General features: G+C 40.4%; 2 protein-coding genes across 4 annotated transcripts in view; both read right to left on the bottom strand.

Moving 5' to 3' along the window:
- Positions 1-324: 324 nt before the first annotated feature.
- On the bottom strand, positions 325-8,347 carry LOC137598867 (sentrin-specific protease 5-like). Of its 3 annotated transcripts, none has more exons than XM_068319390.1 (10): positions 8,295-8,347; positions 4,948-6,705; positions 4,400-4,505; positions 4,100-4,247; positions 3,910-3,957; positions 3,693-3,770; positions 2,889-3,026; positions 2,612-2,695; positions 2,457-2,507; positions 325-2,129 (listed from the first exon to the last, which is right to left on the bottom strand). In XM_068319390.1, exons 2-10 carry the CDS (start codon positions 6,425-6,427, stop codon positions 2,019-2,021), a joined length of 2,244 nt encoding a protein of 747 aa, XP_068175491.1. In that variant the 5' UTR covers positions 6,428-6,705; positions 8,295-8,347; the 3' UTR covers positions 325-2,018. The 3 variants fall into 3 exon arrangements, with proteins under 3 accessions (XP_068175491.1, XP_068175488.1, XP_068175490.1); XM_068319387.1 differs by having other exon boundaries at positions 8,298-8,346; XM_068319389.1 differs by lacking the exon at positions 8,295-8,347 and adding an exon at positions 8,039-8,133.
- A 252-nt stretch (positions 8,348-8,599) lies between these two features.
- Positions 8,600-20,288, bottom strand: part of anos1b (anosmin 1b) — a 37,812-nt gene continuing 26,123 nt past the window's right edge. The window contains exons 7-15 of the mRNA XM_068320438.1: positions 19,260-19,353; positions 18,531-18,774; positions 14,629-14,767; positions 13,201-13,437; positions 12,283-12,377; positions 10,938-11,100; positions 10,411-10,643; positions 9,897-10,040; positions 8,600-9,785 (exon numbers count right to left, since the gene is read on the bottom strand). Coding sequence (XP_068176539.1) covers positions 9,897-10,040; positions 10,411-10,643; positions 10,938-11,100; positions 12,283-12,377; positions 13,201-13,437; positions 14,629-14,767; positions 18,531-18,774; positions 19,260-19,353 — 1,349 coding nt within the window. The 3' untranslated portion in view covers positions 8,600-9,785. The remainder of the gene's footprint in view (positions 9,786-9,896; positions 10,041-10,410; positions 10,644-10,937; positions 11,101-12,282; positions 12,378-13,200; positions 13,438-14,628; positions 14,768-18,530; positions 18,775-19,259; positions 19,354-20,288) is intronic.

The raw sequence follows: 20,288 nt of genomic DNA, 5'->3' as shown, positions 1-20,288 counted from the left end.
GAGTCAATAAAAAGATTCTGGTGCAGAGGAGAGACGATCTTAGAAGTCACTCTCACCATTCGAGGAGGAAGGACCGATTTCCACTGAAGGTCTCTGCTGTCATCCAGTCATTCGTAAGTCATAATACATCGTATATTCCCATTCGTTCTAATCCTATCAGAGGTGAGTCCATAACTCTTCATTCTCTTGGCAGGGATTTTGTTCCAAAGCAGACTTCAAGAATATCTTTTAATAATCACTTCTGGATAAACATGGCCACGGATGGATAGAACTTATTAGAAGCGATGTTTTTGATTTTAATCTAATCAGTGAAACAATCCTTCAAGAGAAAATCTGAATAACAATCCCCAGGAGAACTGGCCCTTTTAATAACAGTAAAAACAGTTCAGAAACAATTGTGGTTTTTAGCCAAAGCAAGCATGTACAGTAGAAGGCTGGTAAAAGTACATTACAATCTGCAAATACAAGTGAATATAACAACAAAATCCATGTGATTAAATAAAAAATATCCGAGACTCACTCGCTCCTGTGTTCAAAGTCAAATATGTGAAGCAGCAACTCTTGATGATACAAGGTCAACATGGAGGAACTACTGGATTAAATCAAACACAGTGGTCCTCACATCAACAGTCAGCTGTATGCGCAGCTTAAGAGGAAACAATTCAGCACGAAAAGCTGTTTCCACACAAAATAGATGGATTCCATTGTAAAATTTCAAGTTTCGTTTCTAAGCTGAAATGGCCGGAGGTTGCTTGTGCAAAATGGAAAAAAAGGGAAGAAACTATTTGGGGGTTGGGTGTAAAAGCCATGTAGGGGGCAGCCTTATTTCCAGTGGCTCGTGCTCTGTATTGAATTTTGTCTACTTTTAATGCAGCTACCATTCTCTCAAAAACCATAAGTGAGTAATTGAGAGAAAAGCCACCTTCAAGTATATTTAATAACCATGGAGATGGCTCTGTAGCTGCCTGGACGGTCCCTAAACAACGACAGGGCTAAATAATGATCCAGTAAAACAAATGGACACCAGGCTGGGAATCGGACGCAGCCTCAAAGGGGGCTGAGAAAGGGTCCAGTCGCATTTTTCTGAACATACAATTAAGAAGATTTAATTCCCAACATTATTTTTGATGTGAATCAGTTTCCAGCAAAAAGTAAGAAATTTTTTAAACCCCAGATTTGTTTTTTAACAAACGGCACATTTAAATGAAAACACCTGAAAAAAAATACTTCAAGCCAAAATGTGCCATTAGCCTGTGTGATCCCAGGCCTCTCCAACCTGCTAGGCGGCCAGGAAGAATAAGTGATAAGTACATTCAGTCATATTCTAGACTCTTCAATGGATAGGCCTCCAACCGTGCAAAAAATCTGTAGTTCAGGAGGATGTAGCCAACTCAAATTTTCAAGTCTAAAATGAATGGTTGGTCCAACAAAAATCACATCCTGGCTTTACTGACTTTAATGTTAGAAATCAGGCTTATAATTGTGAGAATGACACTGCTGTAAATTTAAAGTTACAACAGTGAAAAATGTCATTCAGGTTAAAATCGCCACACAGAGGTAAGGCCACTCCGTTTGGGATAGATGGTCCATCCCATCAGTCCAGGCTGGTCAGATACCTGGGTCCATGTTAGAGCTCCCTTGTTTCCCAAAAGGTGGCTGTCTGGCCATTTTGGTTGAATCCACTGGGGATGGTAAATGTAGAACCTTAAACAACCTGATGGATATAGTCCAGCATTTTTTTTTGTGGGTCAGTAGGGGGGCCACATCAGTAGTTCATTGCAAGTTTGCAAGGAGAAGAAAAAAAATGGTAAGCTTCAGACAGAACTCCAAAGTCACAAGAAGTCCAAGTGTCCCAGTTTACCCTGCTACCAGGTTGGCAGTTTGGACTCCCTGAAACATGTAGTGTTAGCTTATGTAACAGGCTCTCAGGGAAACAAGTTGTCTGACAAGATCGGGACAGAATGTGTTGAGTAACTCGGTCAGCAGCAAGTGAGGAAAGGCGACTGTACTTCAGTCATTCAATCGTTGATGCGGCAATCGCAAAGCTCTTTGTAGATTCTCTTGCGGATGCGAGGCATGTCATCCTGACTGAACAGAAGAGGCTGCTTCAGAGACAGACAGCGGCAGTACTGATGGAGAAAGACAAAACAGTGAGGTATGATTACGTGCTACCACAGCTTGGTTACCAAATTAGATGTTGACAATGACAGAAAAATCTCTCCAGTGTCTTTCGTCTCCTTAGAGACCTGAGTGAAGATCAATTTTATGTCAAATCCTGAGGAGAGTCAGACACTGGAGGCACAGCTCTGCTTCATTTTTTTATGTCTAGGAAAAGATAGATGAAACACATCAACGGGGCAAGATGGGACAGAGGATGAGGAAACCAATAAAAGGAAAGGATCGTGAACCGAGGAGAGGAAGGTGGCAGCAGAAATGGGAAAAGAATAGCGTCTCACCTCGAGCACGAAAACCCCACAGTCGCTGTCGTTTTTCTGCTGAGGAATTCCCTGAGGGGTCAGCAAGTCAGAATCAGACAGAGACAAACTCTGTATGAATGTATTTAACAAACATACTTGTCAATTTACAGCATGAGGATCACAGCCAGGTTCACCTTAATGATGGCTGTCTTCCAGCCTTTCTGGAAAGCAGTTTGTTTCTTCTCTCTGGCCTCAGACAGAAGGTATTTCAAAATGTTCTAGAGAGCAAAAACATGGAAAATAAAGACACGTTTATGTGAAAATCAAGCACAAACTTTGTTCCAGCAGCAGCAGTCGCAGCAGACCATCTTGCCTCATTTGTGCTTCTTGTTCATAAAGTACAAAAATAAAAAATACATTTGAAACAGTGAACTGTGACCCAAAGATGCAGCCGTGGACAGAGGTACTCACGTCTGTGGTGTGTCTGAAGACAATGCCCTGGCTATCATAGTAACTGATGGTTTTGGTTGCCATGGTGACCGTGATGAGAGACCAGTGGATTTCTAAATGGATTGGAATTAGCAACAGCCACTTGGAGAACAGGTCAACCTGGAATAATCCCCAACAATTAGATATCCGACAGACAAACCGACGCATGCTTTCAGCCGAGCTCGACTGGTCACTTAATTAAATTAATTAAATTATGCATGACATTGGAATTCCACTCCACAAACAGGGTAATTATCATTGCTATTATTTTTTGGCTTTCATTTTTAATGCATTTTGAAGCTTTATAAACTCATCTTAGACAAATAGAATTCACTTAACATGAAATATTTTGCTTTATTTAGTCAGTAGAGTGAATTAGGGAGATTCAACACCAAACATGTTCTTTTGCTCCAAACCAAAGGGAAATAAAATACTGTTATTAAACTGCTTATTGCCTGCATGTAGTGAATAATTACTGGCAGACTTGGAACAAAGACAAGGTGTTTTCATTATTACAGATACATTTAGTGGCAATGAAATGACAAAGCAAGCAGGAGAGAATATTTATCTTGTAATATATGCTGCAAATGAACCAACCAGTCCAAAAAATTAAGACAATTAAATCTAGTTTTCTGCAGCGACTGATTTCTGTCAATCTGTGAAGCCAGGAAGCAAATTAAAACCTGGAAATAAATGCAGAACTGAAGAATTAGAGTTCGGCTAAAAGCAGCTCCCTGAAAATAACAAGAAAAGAAAGAAACTCAAAACGGTTCTAACTCTCCTTACTTTTTTAGTCCATCTCTTCACACCTTCATAACCCTTGGCAACCAGCTGCTTATGGAAGAAGCTGTTGAAAAAATGAACCTGACAGAGAAACAATAAAATACAGACAAATATAATTTGTGTATCAGTTACATGAAACCATTAACAATATGTAAGCAACTCAGAGACCTTCTTGTCTTAAAAGTATCTTGTATCCATTTATGCCATCAAAATGATTTACCTTATGTTGTGTGGCCTCCATGAGGAGTTCTCCATACATGTTGATAATCTGACAAAGACATGCATTTTAGAACTAAAAAAGTAAATGTGGGATTTCTTTTTGTTATTGATGGATTCTACTTTTATGGTGATTTTGTGTTAGAAGAATGGACAGAATGAGAAGTGACGGTTATCTCTTCACTTGTCTTTACCTGGTCATTGAGCCAGTTCTGTTCCTCCAGCGTACCCAGGTCCTCCAGACTCAGGTTGTGTTTGTTGTACGTTAACATAAAACCTGCAATAGGAGCGGAGGCCAGCCCCGCCCGATAGCGTATCATCTCTCTTTTGATGTCCAGACCCCTAAAACAAAACACCAGGACATTCCTGTACGTGGTTCTATATGTAACTCATTCTCTTCAATGTTAATAATTTGAATAATGTGAAAAACAGAGGCTTAGACACAGAAAAAGATTCAGCCAGATTGTGTTTTGTATTCATGTGAATGAACTAACCTGATGCTGAGGTCAAAGTCACCCATCTTTTTGAGGTATTCCAGGACATCAGTCTCACTGAGAGGTATGAAGCTGCCGTACTTCATGTAGAAACTCTCCAGAAAGTCTGGAACAGATGAAGATAATTACAGTACGTCTGGGCTGCAGTGAGAACAGGTGAGCATGCCCTTTGACCTTAAAAAGGCCAGTCAGAATAAGTGGCAACACTGAACAACTTGATCATAGGGCTGTGCATTGCCATCAAACAGATTTCAACATGGGTAAACTGTGTAAACTGAGAGCTGCAAATGTTTCAGCCTCTAAAATGTTAATGCTATCCACTTCAATGATCATGGCTACACATTTAAATACAATGAAGGTTCATGCATCCACGTTTAGTAGACCCCTCAGGGTCAAAGACACATGTTTTACGAGTCATATGATAGAAGCTGAAGCTCCTCAATTACTTTCTGTGTAAAAAGATCAATGATTTACCAGCTTTGTTTCAACTAACTGGCATGTCGATAATTATTTTCATGTAGGTGAATACATTCATTCGGTGGTCTTACCATGGATCAACTCTATGAGCTGCAACAGGATTTCTTCCTCATCTGGCACTTCTACATCTGTCGCTCCTTCCCCTCTCAACGACTCTCCTTCGATCTCCTCCTCCCATGTTTGAGGCTGACAGTACAGTCTGTGGTCTCTTAAAGCCCAGAGGTGCTCCATGTTGGATATTGTAATAGGGCCTTGGTATTCAGGAACAACTGTAGCAGAATGATAAGGATCCACCTCCATAAGTGCAGAGCAGTGCTCGCCATTTGTTGGCGAGTTGAGGTCTCCATTGGAAAGGGTTGTTGGTGCAGACATGGAGTCTGTTTGGTCGGGACTCTGGTCCACCTGCATGTCAGAGTCAAGGTCCTGGGGAGATCCTGACACTGACGCCAGATTTAAATGCTGTGAGACAGAGAGCAGTTTGTTTTCCATTTCACATATGATCACAACATCTTCCTTAACCTCCTCTCTAGGTTCCGTGTCAGAAAGGTCTACAGTGACTCCATTTCCAAATGAAAACTTAACTGAGCTGGGATCATGGTCCATCTCTGCCTCTTTGTTTGGCCCATGCTTTTGCACAAACACATTTTGAGGTAGAGCATACATTTTAGAATTAATAACACCACCTAAACCTCCATCTTCCATTTTTGATGTAAATGTGGCTCCCACCTTCACACACCCTCCTCTCCCTCTAACTATCGGGGATCCCCTGCCCAGCATTCTTGACGATTCCATCGACTCTTCCCTGCCATCGCCATCATTTTTTCCACCTGCATCAGTAACACCTGATCTTTCTATCAATATGTCCCCCTTTTTCTGTGGTTCTCCGGTTTCTGGACCAGCATGATTTGTTATTAGCCCATCCGGCATAAAAACTGGTACAGGGGGGTCCACAGGTGTTTGTGATTGGATGTCAATATTTTTATCATCTTCATCCTCAGTTTCCTCCAATGTCTCCTGGTTCAAGTCAAAGTCCATATCTGTCAGCTGTCCACACAGTGTTCTTCTAGGGGTGTCCCACGGGTCACTATTACTCCCCCTCCCTTTTCCTCTCCCCTTCCCTCTACCCCTACCTCTGCCAGAAGTCTTGCCATCGTGCCCTGCACTGTTGGGAGAACAGCAGTCACAAGCCTTGGGAGTCCTCTTCCTGCCTGACGTACGGCCATTGACCGGGCTCTGAGCAGGAGTCAGCGCTGGCGAATATGACCAGGATGATGCTGGGCAGGAGTCAGTAGCTACTGCTTCTGCTAGGGTTACAACAGGTGGGTCTGCATCAGCAGGAGTAGGAGTATGAGGCTGAGTCAAGTCTGAGTCGGATGTAAACTCTGTGGTGAAGAATTTGGCAGGCGTCTGGGTTAGGTCCTGATCTGTAGTATTTCCTGGAGGGGGAACCAGTGGAGCTGCTTGCAGAGGAGGTGCTGTAGCTGGAACAGTTAAATGAGGTGATGCCGATGGTGTTGTTTTCATTGGGGATGAAGAGCCGCTGTGAACCATGACGTCCTCCTTTGGCTCTTCAACCCCATCCCACACACCACCTCTCCTGCACACCTGTCCTCTCCTCCCTTTCAGTCAGATTGTGTTTGTCGTGGTTGGTCCTTTCCTCGGTTTATATCCTAATACTTTTCAAATATTCATCCGGGAAGAGCTTTTTTGCTCGGTAGAAAAGAAATTGTTCTCAAGCCTTTCCCACCACAGAGTTAACAAGACAGGTAACTGAGTGTTCTTCAGTGATGGGCAGTCTCTTTATGAAACAGACATACCACCATGGTCTCCTAATAAGATAAAGTGGAAAAATGGGAAGAGGGAATAAGAACAACAGTTAAAAGAATGTTAGCAAGTACCTCTCAATTAGCTATATACAGTAATCAAAAATAAACACACAACAGACCTAGATGTTTTTGTTAAGCAGTTTGAAAGGAATAAATGAATAGTTTTTCCAGATGATACTTCATAAGAGTTTTACAGAATCAGTAACACGGTGGCAAAAGCACTGGATTGATTTCAGTTCTGTGCTGTGTATTACTTCTTTTAGGACAGCTTCATGTGTTCAAATGTATTTGATTTCAAATGTCAGCAGATACTCCCTGCCAATTATGACAAGATGACTTGATCCTATTGTCTCCTCCTTGTAATACTAAATTGTGTGGTAAGTAAACACAAAAACAACCTGAATAAATACATTATGATTTGAAATGATCACTTATTTACTAAGATAAACATTTTATACAGTACTTGGCGCAAGTTGACCCAAAACTTACACCAGTCTTTAATGTTCTTCTGTGTTCACGGTGGAAAATGGGGTAATGAGCATAGACCTTTAGTGAGGTCAAGGAGGCCAGCAGTACACTGGACATTTCATTTAGATAACCTGTAACTTAATGAAGGAGCATTGTTCCTACTCTTGGAGGAATTTTTGGCAAGTAAACCGCTTGTGGGGAGTTTCAGTGTTATTCCTCTTCTTTCCCAGGTCTGGTTGGTATTTGGTAACTTCATGGGTTAAGAAAATGTACTTATCATGTACTTATCACGCATTTTGTGTTTGTTACAGTTCTGTTAATCTTCTGATACGCCACACCGATTTTAGTGAGAGACATTCAAAAATAAGAGGAAGTCTGGAAAGGTTCCAATATTATTTTTTTTCATGGCACTTAAAATGAAATGACGTGAAATTCCTTCTATTCTATTAAAGAAGCGTTCCATCGATTACGACTTAGCATTTTCATCAAAACACTATTCACTGCTTTAGCTTACCCGTAGCCAAACGTGCATCATTAGCGAAGACAAAATCAAGTGCTGTCATTTTGTCAATTCCAATTAAATAATGGCTCACGTTTTCAAAGGGTTATTTCCTTCAGAAAGGAAACAGTTAGCTGCGTTAGCAACATAGCCGTGGTATTTAATGATTGTTGAGCAGCAAATATTTAATGTAGGTAGATGAACTAGTCATTAGCTCTTATGCGACACATAGCATCCATCAGAGTGTTTGCTAGAATTCCGATAAGTAATTGATTTCTGACGATAAATCAACAAGCGGATAGCTTCGAATGTCTAACACTTGGCACTCGGTAAACGGGGCATGTCCACTTTGCAATGAGAAACACTTACCATTACACAATTCAAGTTGGTCTAACGTCACATTTTACAAACTTCTGCATTAGTTCATTATTTGTTTTGTGGCTAGTAAAGTTAGCTAGAAGCAGTCAAAACAAAAACGAAAACACAAACGCAACTACTACCCTCATCCCTTCTTTTCCAGGAAGTGGGAGGCGTTCAAGGGCAAAATAGTCTGCGAAATTATTAGCTGGGTTTTCATAGAGGAGAAACCACTAAAGGTGGAAAAGCAAGAGGAAATATTACGCACTACCTTGTCAACGAATTATAGTCCACCACGATATGAAGAATCAAAAATTCAAGTTGTCGACGCTTATTGATGACGTCACTTCGTCGCGCTCAGCTTCAGTTGCGTGTGGATATTTCATTCAGCGCTGTTTGTGTGTAGATATATAGATTAAAAATTGCATATCTATATATATATATATATACTGTATATATAGATGTATTGGTATTCACTACTTCTAAAAATGTCATCCATAATATCATAGAAAATGTGATGATTAATCATGAGCGTCATTGTTATCAATTTACCACCAAATCACGGACACATGATTTACAATATTTTGATCACCTTTAATTACAAAAACAAACTAAGACAGGAAAACAATAAATAAAACCACCAGTCAAAAAGTAAAAGAAATTAAGTACAAAAATATCAACAGTAAAAAAAAACCAAATAGGTTACATAGGGAGAATATAAACTTAGTCATTTCTAGAGTTTCCAAAATTTTTAAGGTAACGTCATGACTTACCAATACAGTGAAATAAATGCATCTACCATCTACCAGGAGTAGCTGAATCATTAAGTTGTCACATGGCATTGTTTAGTAAAATGGGTGAAGCACAGTAAAAATAAATGTCACGTGGTGTTAAAGAAAGATTTAAGTGAACAATTAACTTTTTTTAAAAAATATGTCAACAAAATATTACAATATATTTGAGCATACTTGTAGCATTCAACACAACCAACTCAAACCCGAATAATAATGCAGCAGATATCGCATTAAAACAAAAATAGTCAGTCTGTTACTATACATTTCTATTTGTACATAAGGTCAGTCAGTGCTATAATATTCTCTATTGCAGCTGTGGCTACATACATAGTTTACCATCACCAACTATGAATGAGGAATGAATGAATAATGGATCCAATGTAAGCGACTTTGAGTGTGTCCAGAAAAGCGCTATATAAATCTAATCTATTATTATTATTAATATTATTATTATCATCAGAAACACGTAAATTAAAAATTCCTGCAAGTATAATTTGGATCCAATAATGTGAGATGATTCGAAATGATCTTTTTAGTTTCATCTAAACACCAAATATTTCCAGATGCAACCATACAAGCAGCCTTTTTTCACATATATGTCTTGCAATATTGTGGCAGTAATGCCCTAATGAAGTATTTAAAATGTTGGAGTTCAAATAAAAAAAATACAGAATATATTTCATTAATAAACTGAGCGTAAAAATAGGTACTTAGCATTATTTTGAAAGGTACCATATACAAGTAAAGTTATTTATAGTATATGCCTTAGGAAATATACCTTAACCTTTGGATCATTTAACAGAGTAATCTTTTATTTTCATTTTACAGCTTTGGTCACGTGTTCTGTGCTCGAACAGCAATGAAACACATAACACATGTTGCATGTTTGAGGACAGTGGAGAAGTGGATATTGGTCAAGTAGACTGCAGTTCAGCCAACAGTGGTGACAGCGGTGGACCTCAGGCCTGGAAGAGAATGGTAAGATTAAATGGACAAATAAATGAAAAGTATTTTCCTATCAAAATAAAATACATATGCTTTAAAAGTACAGTGTGTTACAAGCAAAAGGACATTACCTATCGAAGTGAGGCGTTGATCGCTGGAGTGTGTATTGTCTTGGAGACCACAGTACCATTACCTCCCCCTGCTGTTAGCACCTGGAGCTGCAGTTGGTACACACTTGAAGCCTGAAGACCATGAACTGACACTGATCGCTGAGACTGTGGGGGGTGAAGCATGGTAAATTTCAATATGTTTACTCAATTTGAGAAAGAGAAGAGATGACCAGATGACATGTTAAAGGATGAGGATGGTGACATGATAATCATTCTCTTAAACAATCTGATTTGGTTGATCAATTTGGTGCAAATAGCTGCACCAAATTGTAGAACTTCATGTAACTTCACCAGTTTTAAATATGACTGTGTAGGGGGTAGTCTGTCATAGCCCTGTAAGGTATGAGCCCTGTAAGGTATGGTTTTACATCTATGAATCTGATCTTGCATGAGGTTTGATCAACCATGATGACACACACAGAAGTCTCATATTTCAAGAACAATGCCTTCATTGTTTTGTCCCCCAGTGCCTCACCGGTGCGATTGTCTGCGTCTGGGAGATAAGTGTGTCTTCCAGCCCTTCTGATGTTGCTGTAACTCCTGATTGGAGCGTCCAGGTGAACTGGAACCCTTCCACAGCCGCTGGGCCCAGTGCATGCTGGGACATCTTCCAGCGCAGGGTCATGAACAGGGTTCCATTGACTTGTTGAAAGTCCGCAGTCAACCGTTCAGGACGCAGTACCACCTTCCTGCCTGACAGGAGGTGCTCTGACACAAACAAAAGACAAAGCAGTTTCCTCATTCATGATGCCTAAAAGTGTTTTTTATATGATAAATTGTAACACTTAATCCCACTTTGAATTTGTAAATTATCTGGAATGATATTAGCAAGGAATCTGGTTAGCTATTATAGCAAAAGTACAGGAATCTTGTGATGTTCTGACCATTTCCAAAAGATGACCATAAATGCTGATGTGTGCGTGTGCGTGTGTGTGTGTGTGTGTGTGTGTGTGTGTGTGTGTGTGTGTGCGTGTGTGTGCATGTGTCTTTAGTTACTCTTACCATCAGAGTTGCAGGGTAAAGCTTTACCTCCTCTGACCCTGATGGAGGAACATGTCGGGGTCGTAACCCAAGCAACTGCCTCTGACCCCAGGTCAGCCTTCATTGCCACAACAACTTGGTACTTACAGGCAAACAGCAGGCCTGTGATGGTGTAGTGGGTGCCCTGTGGAGAGAGAATAAGTCAAGTTAGGGTCAAAAAGAAAGATTAGCATGTAAAATGTAGACAGCTGCTTGTTAAAACTGATGTATTATAAGGTTCCTTAAAATATACATATTACCTCTTTTTTTGTTTGGGAACCTGCATAATAAAAGCAGCTCATTAGCGTCATGTTAAAATAAACAGCAGAGTTTTGAAGCAGCACTTGGCAGATTGTGACAAATGATTTAACAGTAAAAAAAAAAACACAACTCTGAACTTTAATGAAAGAAATCAAACTCTGTGACCTCCACCCACTGGGACGATAGTGGGAAAAGACCTAACAATGGTGAGTACAGTTATTTTCTTGGTGACATTTTGTTGGCAAATATCAAGCACACAGAATAAACTTAAGTTCAACAGTTAATTTATTAAAACAGCTGCTTTTTTTATTGCTTTTTCAGGTCATGATATGAATTTGAAATTGCAGCATTTTTAGAGAAAATGTTTCTAATGTGTATTTTAGGTAGATTCTGGTTGTTATTGTTATTTATGATGTCATATTTAATGGTTTGCACAGCTTGCTGGGACCATTCTGCAAATAATTTTCTTATAGATAACTCAAACCATCACACACACACAGACACACACACAAACACACACACACACACACACACACACACACACACACACACACACACACACACACACACACACACAGAAGGTTTTGTTTTCTCCTCGTATTAAGTCATAATAAGACAATGGGGGTTAGCTGTGTGTTTTTCACTTAGCGTATCCTTTTGGTTCGGATTTCTATTGTGTTGTGTTCAACGCCTGCAGCCCTGAACTTTGTTTTTCGTGCTTCCCATTTTGTTATTTTGTGTTTGCAATAATCAGTTACAATAAACAGCAGTGCTTTTCATTTAACATCACGCTTGTTTGTTGCCGTCCTTACCCACAGACACTACTGTAGCAAGACTCACCATAAAAATCTAGTTTAAAAAAAAAAAAAAAAAGAATGGTAGAAAATGCAAAATGTAAAAAGGCACAACAAACTAACATTTTAAATGAAATAAAATGTGGTGACATGCAGAATAGACAAAAGAATAGACAACAACAATACTCATAGACTCATACAGACATAAAACCACAGTGCACTATTTCACCAACAGGCACAGGTACACATAGAGCAGGCCAGGTGAGTTATACCTGCACAGTTGTTGTTTTCTCTGCACTTGTCACATTAGTGCTGCAGGTGTGTGGACGCCACCGCAAAATGTATGGACCGGTGTGTCTCTGTCTGCCTGTAGAACAAAACATTAATCAATAAATCAATCAATAAATATACACAGAAAAGTACTAGTTAATTATATGGCCACTGAAAACACTTGGCTCCTATTGGTTGGATGAGGACTAACATCCAGGAACAATACAGCGTGAGCAGACAGCTGTGATGCAACAGCCAGCGCAAAGTGAAAGCACCGGTATTCAATTATATGTAAAGACAAAGCCAAAGCGAGCCTCAGCCAGAACGCCTGGCATTCGCGCTATTTCTTTGTAACAGGATAAATAGTTTCTTAGTGAGAACCACGCAAAATTAATTAGAAATGTGTTTGATATTTTTGAGAGCAAAGAGAAGAATTTAGAAAATGTTGGCTGTGGTGAAGCTGCTAGCCCTCGTGTGGGGGACAGCTGCAGGGGAAGAGAGGGGAGGAGAGGGAGAGAGCTGCTTTCTCAGAGGAAAACATTTTTTAATAATGTTGTATAGCAGCATCAGTGTTCTCCAGATTGATGATAATCAGCTAAATGTCTCTTCCCTTCTATTTAAAACTTCTCATGATTTCAACTCTCTGACCAGCAGTTTTCGCTGGTAAAGAAACGTGTTAATTATAATAGACATTATTACATATATAACTTTATTTTATTAAATATGGCATTTTGGGAGAGTTGCCATGACTGTGTTGGATACTGTTCATGCGAACAACATGCAACATGTCTTTTATTTCTTACGTAAGCACACAAGGAATCAATCTTAATGTCATGTTTATCTACGATCTTCTCTTTATTCCTTTTTCTTTCTTCTTCTTGGGGACATTTTCAAGTCGTTCAGATTCGTGATCGGCTCACCGTGGTTGGACCACTTCCAGAACACCTTGACCTGCAGCTGGTCCTCGTGGTAATGAGGGGCAGCGACCTCCAGGCGAAGCTTTCCGGAGGTGACGGGGTTCGGGGAGGATTCGGGGTGAGACAGAGAGGTGGAACGGGGCTGGCCGGAAGAAGATGGGGAGGAGGATGAGAGGGAAGGAGAGGAGGGCAGAGAGGATGAAGACGAGAAAGAGGGGAGCTCGTTGGAGAAGTCTTCACCTTTGTGGGAGAGGAGAGGAGAGGAGAGGAGAGGAGAGGAGAGGAGAGGAGAGGAGAGGAGAGGAGAGGAGAGGAGAGGAGAGGAGAGGAGAGGAGAGGAGAGGAGAGGAGAGGAGAGGAGAGGAGAGGAGAGGAGAGGAGAGGAGAGGAGAGGAGAGGATGAAAAGTCAGGTTTTGCTTCTTTCACATTTTCACAATAAAGTTAAGGCTTTACGTCTTAAATTATCTCAAAAATAGTTTCATCACCAGCATGTAACTTTTTTTGTCAACCAGTAAACATTATTTCTTCACGCAGTCGCTGAAGAGTACTGATGAACAGTTCAAATTGGTAGCATCATAAAAACAGTTGAGGAACGACGATGTGTGAAACCAGCTCTACAGCAAATGGGAATTATAAATATGTTACATTGTGCTGGGACGATTAAATAAAGACCTAACTGACCTCATTAGCATTAAGAGAAATCAGACTCAAATATTAATACATGCATCGTATATGACAATATGTTCCATATAATGTTCTAGGCATGTGGTTTGATAACGAAGCTGCAGCTGGCTGTAATCCTCTGGCGGGACGACCGACAGGTCACCTATAAATACCTCGGTTGCCTGGACGACCATTAACTTTCCGTGGCATATGTGTTTAAATCACGCAGCTGCAGGGAGACAAACTATGCTGAAAGTCAGCAGATACAGCTGCTCAGAACTCATAATAATAATGTATGGCTCTGGTGCTCTGGACTGTACACATCCTGTAAACGCATGAAAAGTTCATGAAATGTTGAAAAATGCGTACCTGAGTGGGGCGAAATACAAAGACCTACAGCTTATGTTACTTGTCCCATTAATTTTGTTTAACTGGGCAAACCTTTATGTATATTTCTACAGTTATAAACTGTAACATACTCATGTAGTATTAGCAGCTTCCTAAAGGTTATATAGTATATGTCTCAGTCACTTTATATCTGTTTGTGCATTTAATTCAAGACAAGCAAGCAAGAACATGATGGTTTGTAATATTAGATTACAGCTTTTTTATTACAGTTATTACTCATAGACTGAAAAATAATTGCTATTTGGAAATCAGGAGATGCATTTCAATAATATAATAATATATATATTGCAAACACATAGAGTCCACACCTAACATTCTTTTGTATGAGTCATAGCACCCAGGAAGACGTTTTTTTTTACCTATTTGAGTTGTTGTGGTAAAGACAGTTTGAGCTCTGTGGCTCTTCAGCCTCTTCTGCCCCCAGTAGGCCACCGTCTGGACGGATAGAAAGTAGGTGGTAGCGGGCAGCAGACCCTGCAGCCACAGCTCACACTGTGCCTATAGCAGATGACAGGATGGGAACATGAAGAGGTTTTTTTTTTAGCGTATTTTCTTGAACAGATCAAAGCCCTCCCACTCATCCGGCCCGTCCACCTGTTACAACCGATTTACTTTGACGTTGTCTGTGTCCTTGAAACAGGATGTTTGTGGCCTATAGATAGGGTGACTTTGTTCACACGTGTTTATGCTTTGACTTCCATGTTTTGACACACTAGATAAGAGTGACCTCTGACCTTTAAGGACTTCATACAGTTAGGTTTTAGGCCTTGAACCAGCTAATACTTCGTGAATTGTGCTCATTTATACTTTTGCTTGATTTTATAATCAGTCTATTTAACTCATGTGTGATCAGGATGTGATTGTTGTGTTGTTTTGTGGGTATTTATATCATAATCCATTTTATATTTAAAGTTAAAACAAGTTAATGTCACTAAGCCTCTGTTGTGCATCTGAGGAGAGGAAGTTGTGTCACAACAATCCCTGAAGGTTGAATCTAAAGCAAGCTGAAAATAGAAGTCAATTTGCCTCAGATTTAACCTTCAAGGACAGGAAGTTGTGCTTTGTCCAGGGTCTCTGGTAGAGGATGCTGCCATGATGGAGAATAGTTTTTGCTGAAATACTATCTGTTCTGAATACACAGATACATAACAGAGGGCATTAACAGACAGGTTTTAGCCTGTGTTCTTAATGATTGTACAGAACATTGAATCACAATGACAGTGGATAAAGGACACACTGCACCTCTTGTTGCTATGTTATTGATGTGAGTTGTTACCATTACTTTACCATCAAACTAACGTTACTGCATTGATTTAATCATATATTATCTTAGGAAAGTGTGACCTTTAATTACCAGGGCTATGAACCTGAGCAGCAGACCGGCCTGTCCGGACTGCTTCACTTGGCTCCATTCACTTTCACCGTTTTTAATTTAAACACTGATTATTATCATCTCAGTCTCTCCTGATTCACTTTCACTTGTCTGGGAGACAGAACGAAAATCGAATAACTGCTGAACCAAAGTCTAAAAGAGTCCTTCGGTCCAGTCAACACGGGATCGCCACTGCAGCCAGCGCATCGACCTCCACCATCTTCATCATCTTTACTGTCATCGTCATCCTGAGTGTTGTGCGCACTTCGCTTTGTCCGTCAAGGCCTGTAATGCATTAGCCCCCCCCGGCTTGACTGACAGCTCATTATGAGGCTCTTAGTCAATTGGGTCTGTCTGTCTGCGATGATTTGAGGTAGTCACAACAGAGAGATGCTAGGATGATAGCAGGTCTGTGTGTGTGTGTGTGTGTGTGTGTGTGTGTGTGTGTGTGTGTGTGTGTGTGTGTGTGTGTGTTTCTCTATATGTATACTCTTAAAACAGACAAAAGCAAGTTAAAAGCAGTTTCTTAGTGACCTGCAGACAAAATGGGGTTGAAGTATTTCCATTATGCACAAGATAGACAAAACATATGGCCTGTACAACTGTGTGTGTGTGTGCGTGCGTGCGTGCGTGCGTGCGTGCGTGTGTGTGTATCTCACACAGACAGTGAGAGAAGCCTGGATTTTTATTTTGGTGCATAATGTCAGTGGACCTTATATGTCAGGATTTGATGTATATTTAAAAGCACCGATTCAGCAGCGGTTTTTCCATATTTGAAAACTTCCTCTAAATTCCCCTTTTGCTCCAAATTTAATGCTAAATCCCTACAGTCCTACATGAATTCCTGATTGACAGGATGTATGTTTTATCCACAGTAAAGGAGTGTTTTATGGTGTGCTAATGGAGTGCACTGAGATATCGATGCTTTCTATTAAAACTATTTTGCACACATTGTTTTGGCATCTCCTACCTACCTGTTGAGATGCCGCGGCCTCCGTTTGTCTCTAGATGCAGCTGCGTGTAAGAAACACTATTTAGGGGGCCTCATTTAAATTCCAGGCCTTCCAACCAAGCAGAACTGAGGATCAGAGAGCAGATAAATGGCTCCACCAGGCTCAGTCTTGGATCGGCATCCCTAGGTCCATGTGAATACACTTTCACTAAAGCCTTGTTGTTTATGTTTCTAATTTTTTTGTATCTACTCTTGAAGTGATCGTTGAGAGTTTAACAAGACCTTGCGCAAAGAGCACAGCGTCCTATTTCAAAGAAAAACGTTCCGTCCCTCAGAACTGTTGCGTCAGAGGTGTAATATCAGTGTTGTTTACGGGGATTAAATGTAGTTTGGAGTTGCTGACTGGACTTAGTTGCATTGTGAATGCATAACATCGCTGTAACACCTGTAATGATAAAAGTAAAATCAACACTTCTCGCTTGTTTTGAAGCATTAAATATGAAGTTCCTCTTGGCAACGCTTCTCTTCTCTTTTTCTCTTTTCCGTCATTCTCCAAGTGTGATGCATTTGAACACATTTGTATGGCTTCTGAGAGCCTCAGCCATCAATCACAACTCTATCTCTGTAATTTATCATATACTTTACTTCTATGATAACTGATATCACAAGTTTACTGGTCCAGCAGTCGTCTTTACCTTCCCAGATGCTTCGACTTGAACTATACACGCTATCCAAAATGTACAAAGCTGCTCTCCTCTACTTTCAGTCCATCTGCATGTATAGGTCCTCATGTCATTTCGCCGCCATAAAGACTGCATGTTGTCAAAGAGCTCTAACAAAGTTATGTCTCCTGAAAATAATGGTACGTCCGTCTGAGGAACATACACGCAAAAGGAGTGCAGAGATAATTGGAAGGCATTTTCAGGGTGAATATGTTGAAAATGAATTATCTTTAAAAGGTTTCGTCAGGTTTGTTTCATGTAAACTTCAGGTTTAAGCATCTATGTTGAAAGATCATGCAGAAAGGCAGGAGCACTGCTTCCAGCAGCTTGTTTTTTTTATCATCCATATGTTTCACATCACTTCCATTTTTTGTCATCTGCAGGTAATCATTTAGTGTTGGATAAAAAGAACGAATAGGAAAGACTGTTCCGTCTAACACATCATCCCTTTCTATTCTACATTGTGTGTGTGTGTGTGTCGTTTTCTCTCCGCTTTTACGTCAGACATACACAACACACAACACAAGATGAGTTATTCCAGTCAAACACCAACACTTGAAATCAAAAGTTGTTTACAGTTTTGTTTGAACGTTGCAGAGGCTGTAAAATCATTGTGGTAATGACAACCAGGATGTCATGAGAAATGTATGCACATTTCTCGTGTGTGTGTGTGTGTGTGTGTGTGTGTGTGTGTGTGTTTTTGTTTGGTTTATATTGCATTGGTTTGCAGATCTACTAAAACCTAATTAAAATTTAAATTTCTACATTTAATTCCAATCTCATTTTAATTTAAACCAAGAATCGGAGGTGATTGTGTGAAATGCGGAGGGTTTTTTTTTTTTTTTTTTTTTCATTCACTTTTAAGAGGCTGAATTTTGTAGTTAAAAATAGATTTTATAAGTTGGAGGAATAGGAATCAACATTTTGCTTAATACGTTTAGCTTATCAGCTTTCTTTGGGCCATGAACGCCTAAAACGAGTTTGCCAAGAAATCAGCAAAGACTCTGCAAAACTGACAAGATTTCTGGCCAAGAAAGGCAACAGTCCTGCACATAACACCCCATAAATACAAAACTTGACATATTTTAAACAGATTCCCATATAAAAATACAGTTCTCTAATTAGTTAGGCTTAGAGGCGGTGCTGTGCAGGTTCAAAGATACACATACGAGCAGACATTTAGGGTCACTGATATTATCAAAAGCTTTTCCTTACCCCCTGAGTCACTCTGCTGCTGCTCTGCTTTTTCCCGTGCTCAGCTGTGCGAGAGTGAGCAGGGCGTGTGTGCTTATTGCTGTGCACTTTGTGCGTGAGTGCGTGTAGTGCATGTGTGTGTTTGTGCGATGCGTGTGCATGTCGAGACATCCAGGTGACTCTGTAATTGTGGACTGGCAGGTCTCCCTCTCTGGGGGGCTCCCAAGTTAAAAAGACCGCCACCGTGACCCCACTTCCCTTCGTCCTGCGGAGAGACAGCACCAAAGTCAAACAACGTAACGTGGATGTAAACAAATTTATGGTAATAAAAGTAGAAAGAAAAGAACTTCCTTTCATGTGAAGTTGAGAAGTAAATATTTTTTGAACAAAGGGCACTGGGTGGAAGTCAAATCGATGCAATGCTTCTGTGTTAAATTCTGTCAGGGTTGGGTTTCTTATCTCTTATTCATTCTACATACAGCCTCAGACATTTTATCATCAATTTAAGTCCTCAGTTCAGTTATGAAGTGTATTGTTGGAAAGTAGCTGCTGATCCTGCTGCTCTGAACTTGCCTCTGTTTGGTATTAGAGACAACAAATAGAAAACATGCTACCAGATACCGCTGAACAAAAATGAACTAGCAGTCGCATCAGACAGATTTTAGGAATGGCTTTCAGCAGCCTGCAAACGTGAAAAGTTGCAAAACCTGCAAAGGAATTCCTCTATTTAATCTCTCATCTGTTTCATACCTTTCTAAGAATTGGGTCCTTGGTTGTGAGTCGATCAAGTCTACGGTCTGGTTGGTCACTCTGATATTAATTGGAGGCTCTGGAGGTGAGGGGTCTGCAGAGAGAAAGACAGTAAAAAGACACTTTCAAAAAAAGGAAATGTCATTCTCATCAAAATAATAGATGTTGAGGTGCGCCTCTTTGTCTTCCTTTAAGACTAAAACATTTTCCATTAAAATATGTCGGCCTGTATGCAGCCTGAAAAGCCAAACTCAGGGTAAAGGAAACCTTCAGTTACTGGCTATCTATTGTCTCAGGGGAAAGGAGCAATTAAAACTACAGTACACTTTAATGGAGATTAACTGGGGTTAATAATGTGATTCCCAGAAAGCAGAGGCCATTCACCAACTTGAGTTCTATCATAACTTAATTTCAAGGTGCTGCTGAGGGGAAATATAGAACACACTCTGGGGGGGAAAGGATAATTTCCTTTTGCCCTTATTTAACTCTACTAAGTGAATTGCATTTGCGGAATCAAAGGTGAGCGATACTGGAGAAGCCTAACTCGTCCAATTTCAGTAGCAGCCATCAAGGGGACTAAAGGCGACCACCGCTAAGTCACCGTCTACCTCCAGAATGAAATCTTGAGGTCCCTGCACTTTCAACACTGACTCTGTATCTCATTACAACCTCAACCCCAAGTCCTGTATTTGATTAAAACTACAAAATGCATCTGATTAGAACTACATCCCCCATTCAGGCCTCCCACAGGCCCCAGGCTGTGCTTTGCTGAACCAGATGCAGAGATCAAAGTTAGGGAAGCATACGCAAGACCTGGCCTGTTTGTGTGTCCATGTGTGGTTTTCCTCTGGAATAAGAAGTGTGTCTCTCAGTGCCAGCAGTAATTTTCATACGAGAACCAAAGCACACATTCTTCTCCTTTTCCTCTCTGCGTGTATCTCCTCCAATCTGATTTCAGTCCATCGTTTCATTAGATGAAGACACCAGGATGAGTTTTCAGATCAAGGCGTTCCCTTGTAATTACTGCTG

This window comes from Antennarius striatus, chromosome 7 (assembly GCF_040054535.1).
Source record: "Antennarius striatus isolate MH-2024 chromosome 7, ASM4005453v1, whole genome shotgun sequence".
NCBI lineage: Eukaryota > Metazoa > Chordata > Actinopteri > Lophiiformes > Antennariidae > Antennarius > Antennarius striatus.
This window is presented reverse-complemented; position numbering and strand designations above follow the sequence as displayed.

What these genes read in the sequence shown, in the direction of transcription:
- LOC137598867 (XM_068319390.1), bottom strand. Translation starts at nt 6,427, where the DNA reads ATGGTTCACAGCGGCTCTTCATCCCCAATGAAAACAACACCATCGGCA. An exon ending in TCTTCAGACACACCACAGAC is followed by an intron (nt 2,696 to 2,888) that starts GTGAGTACCTCT and finishes TTTGCTCTCTAG; the next exon opens with AACATTTTGAAATACCTTCT. An exon ending in GGAAGACAGCCATCATTAAG is followed by an intron (nt 2,508 to 2,611) that starts GTGAACCTGGCT and finishes CTGACCCCTCAG; the next exon opens with GGAATTCCTCAGCAGAAAAA.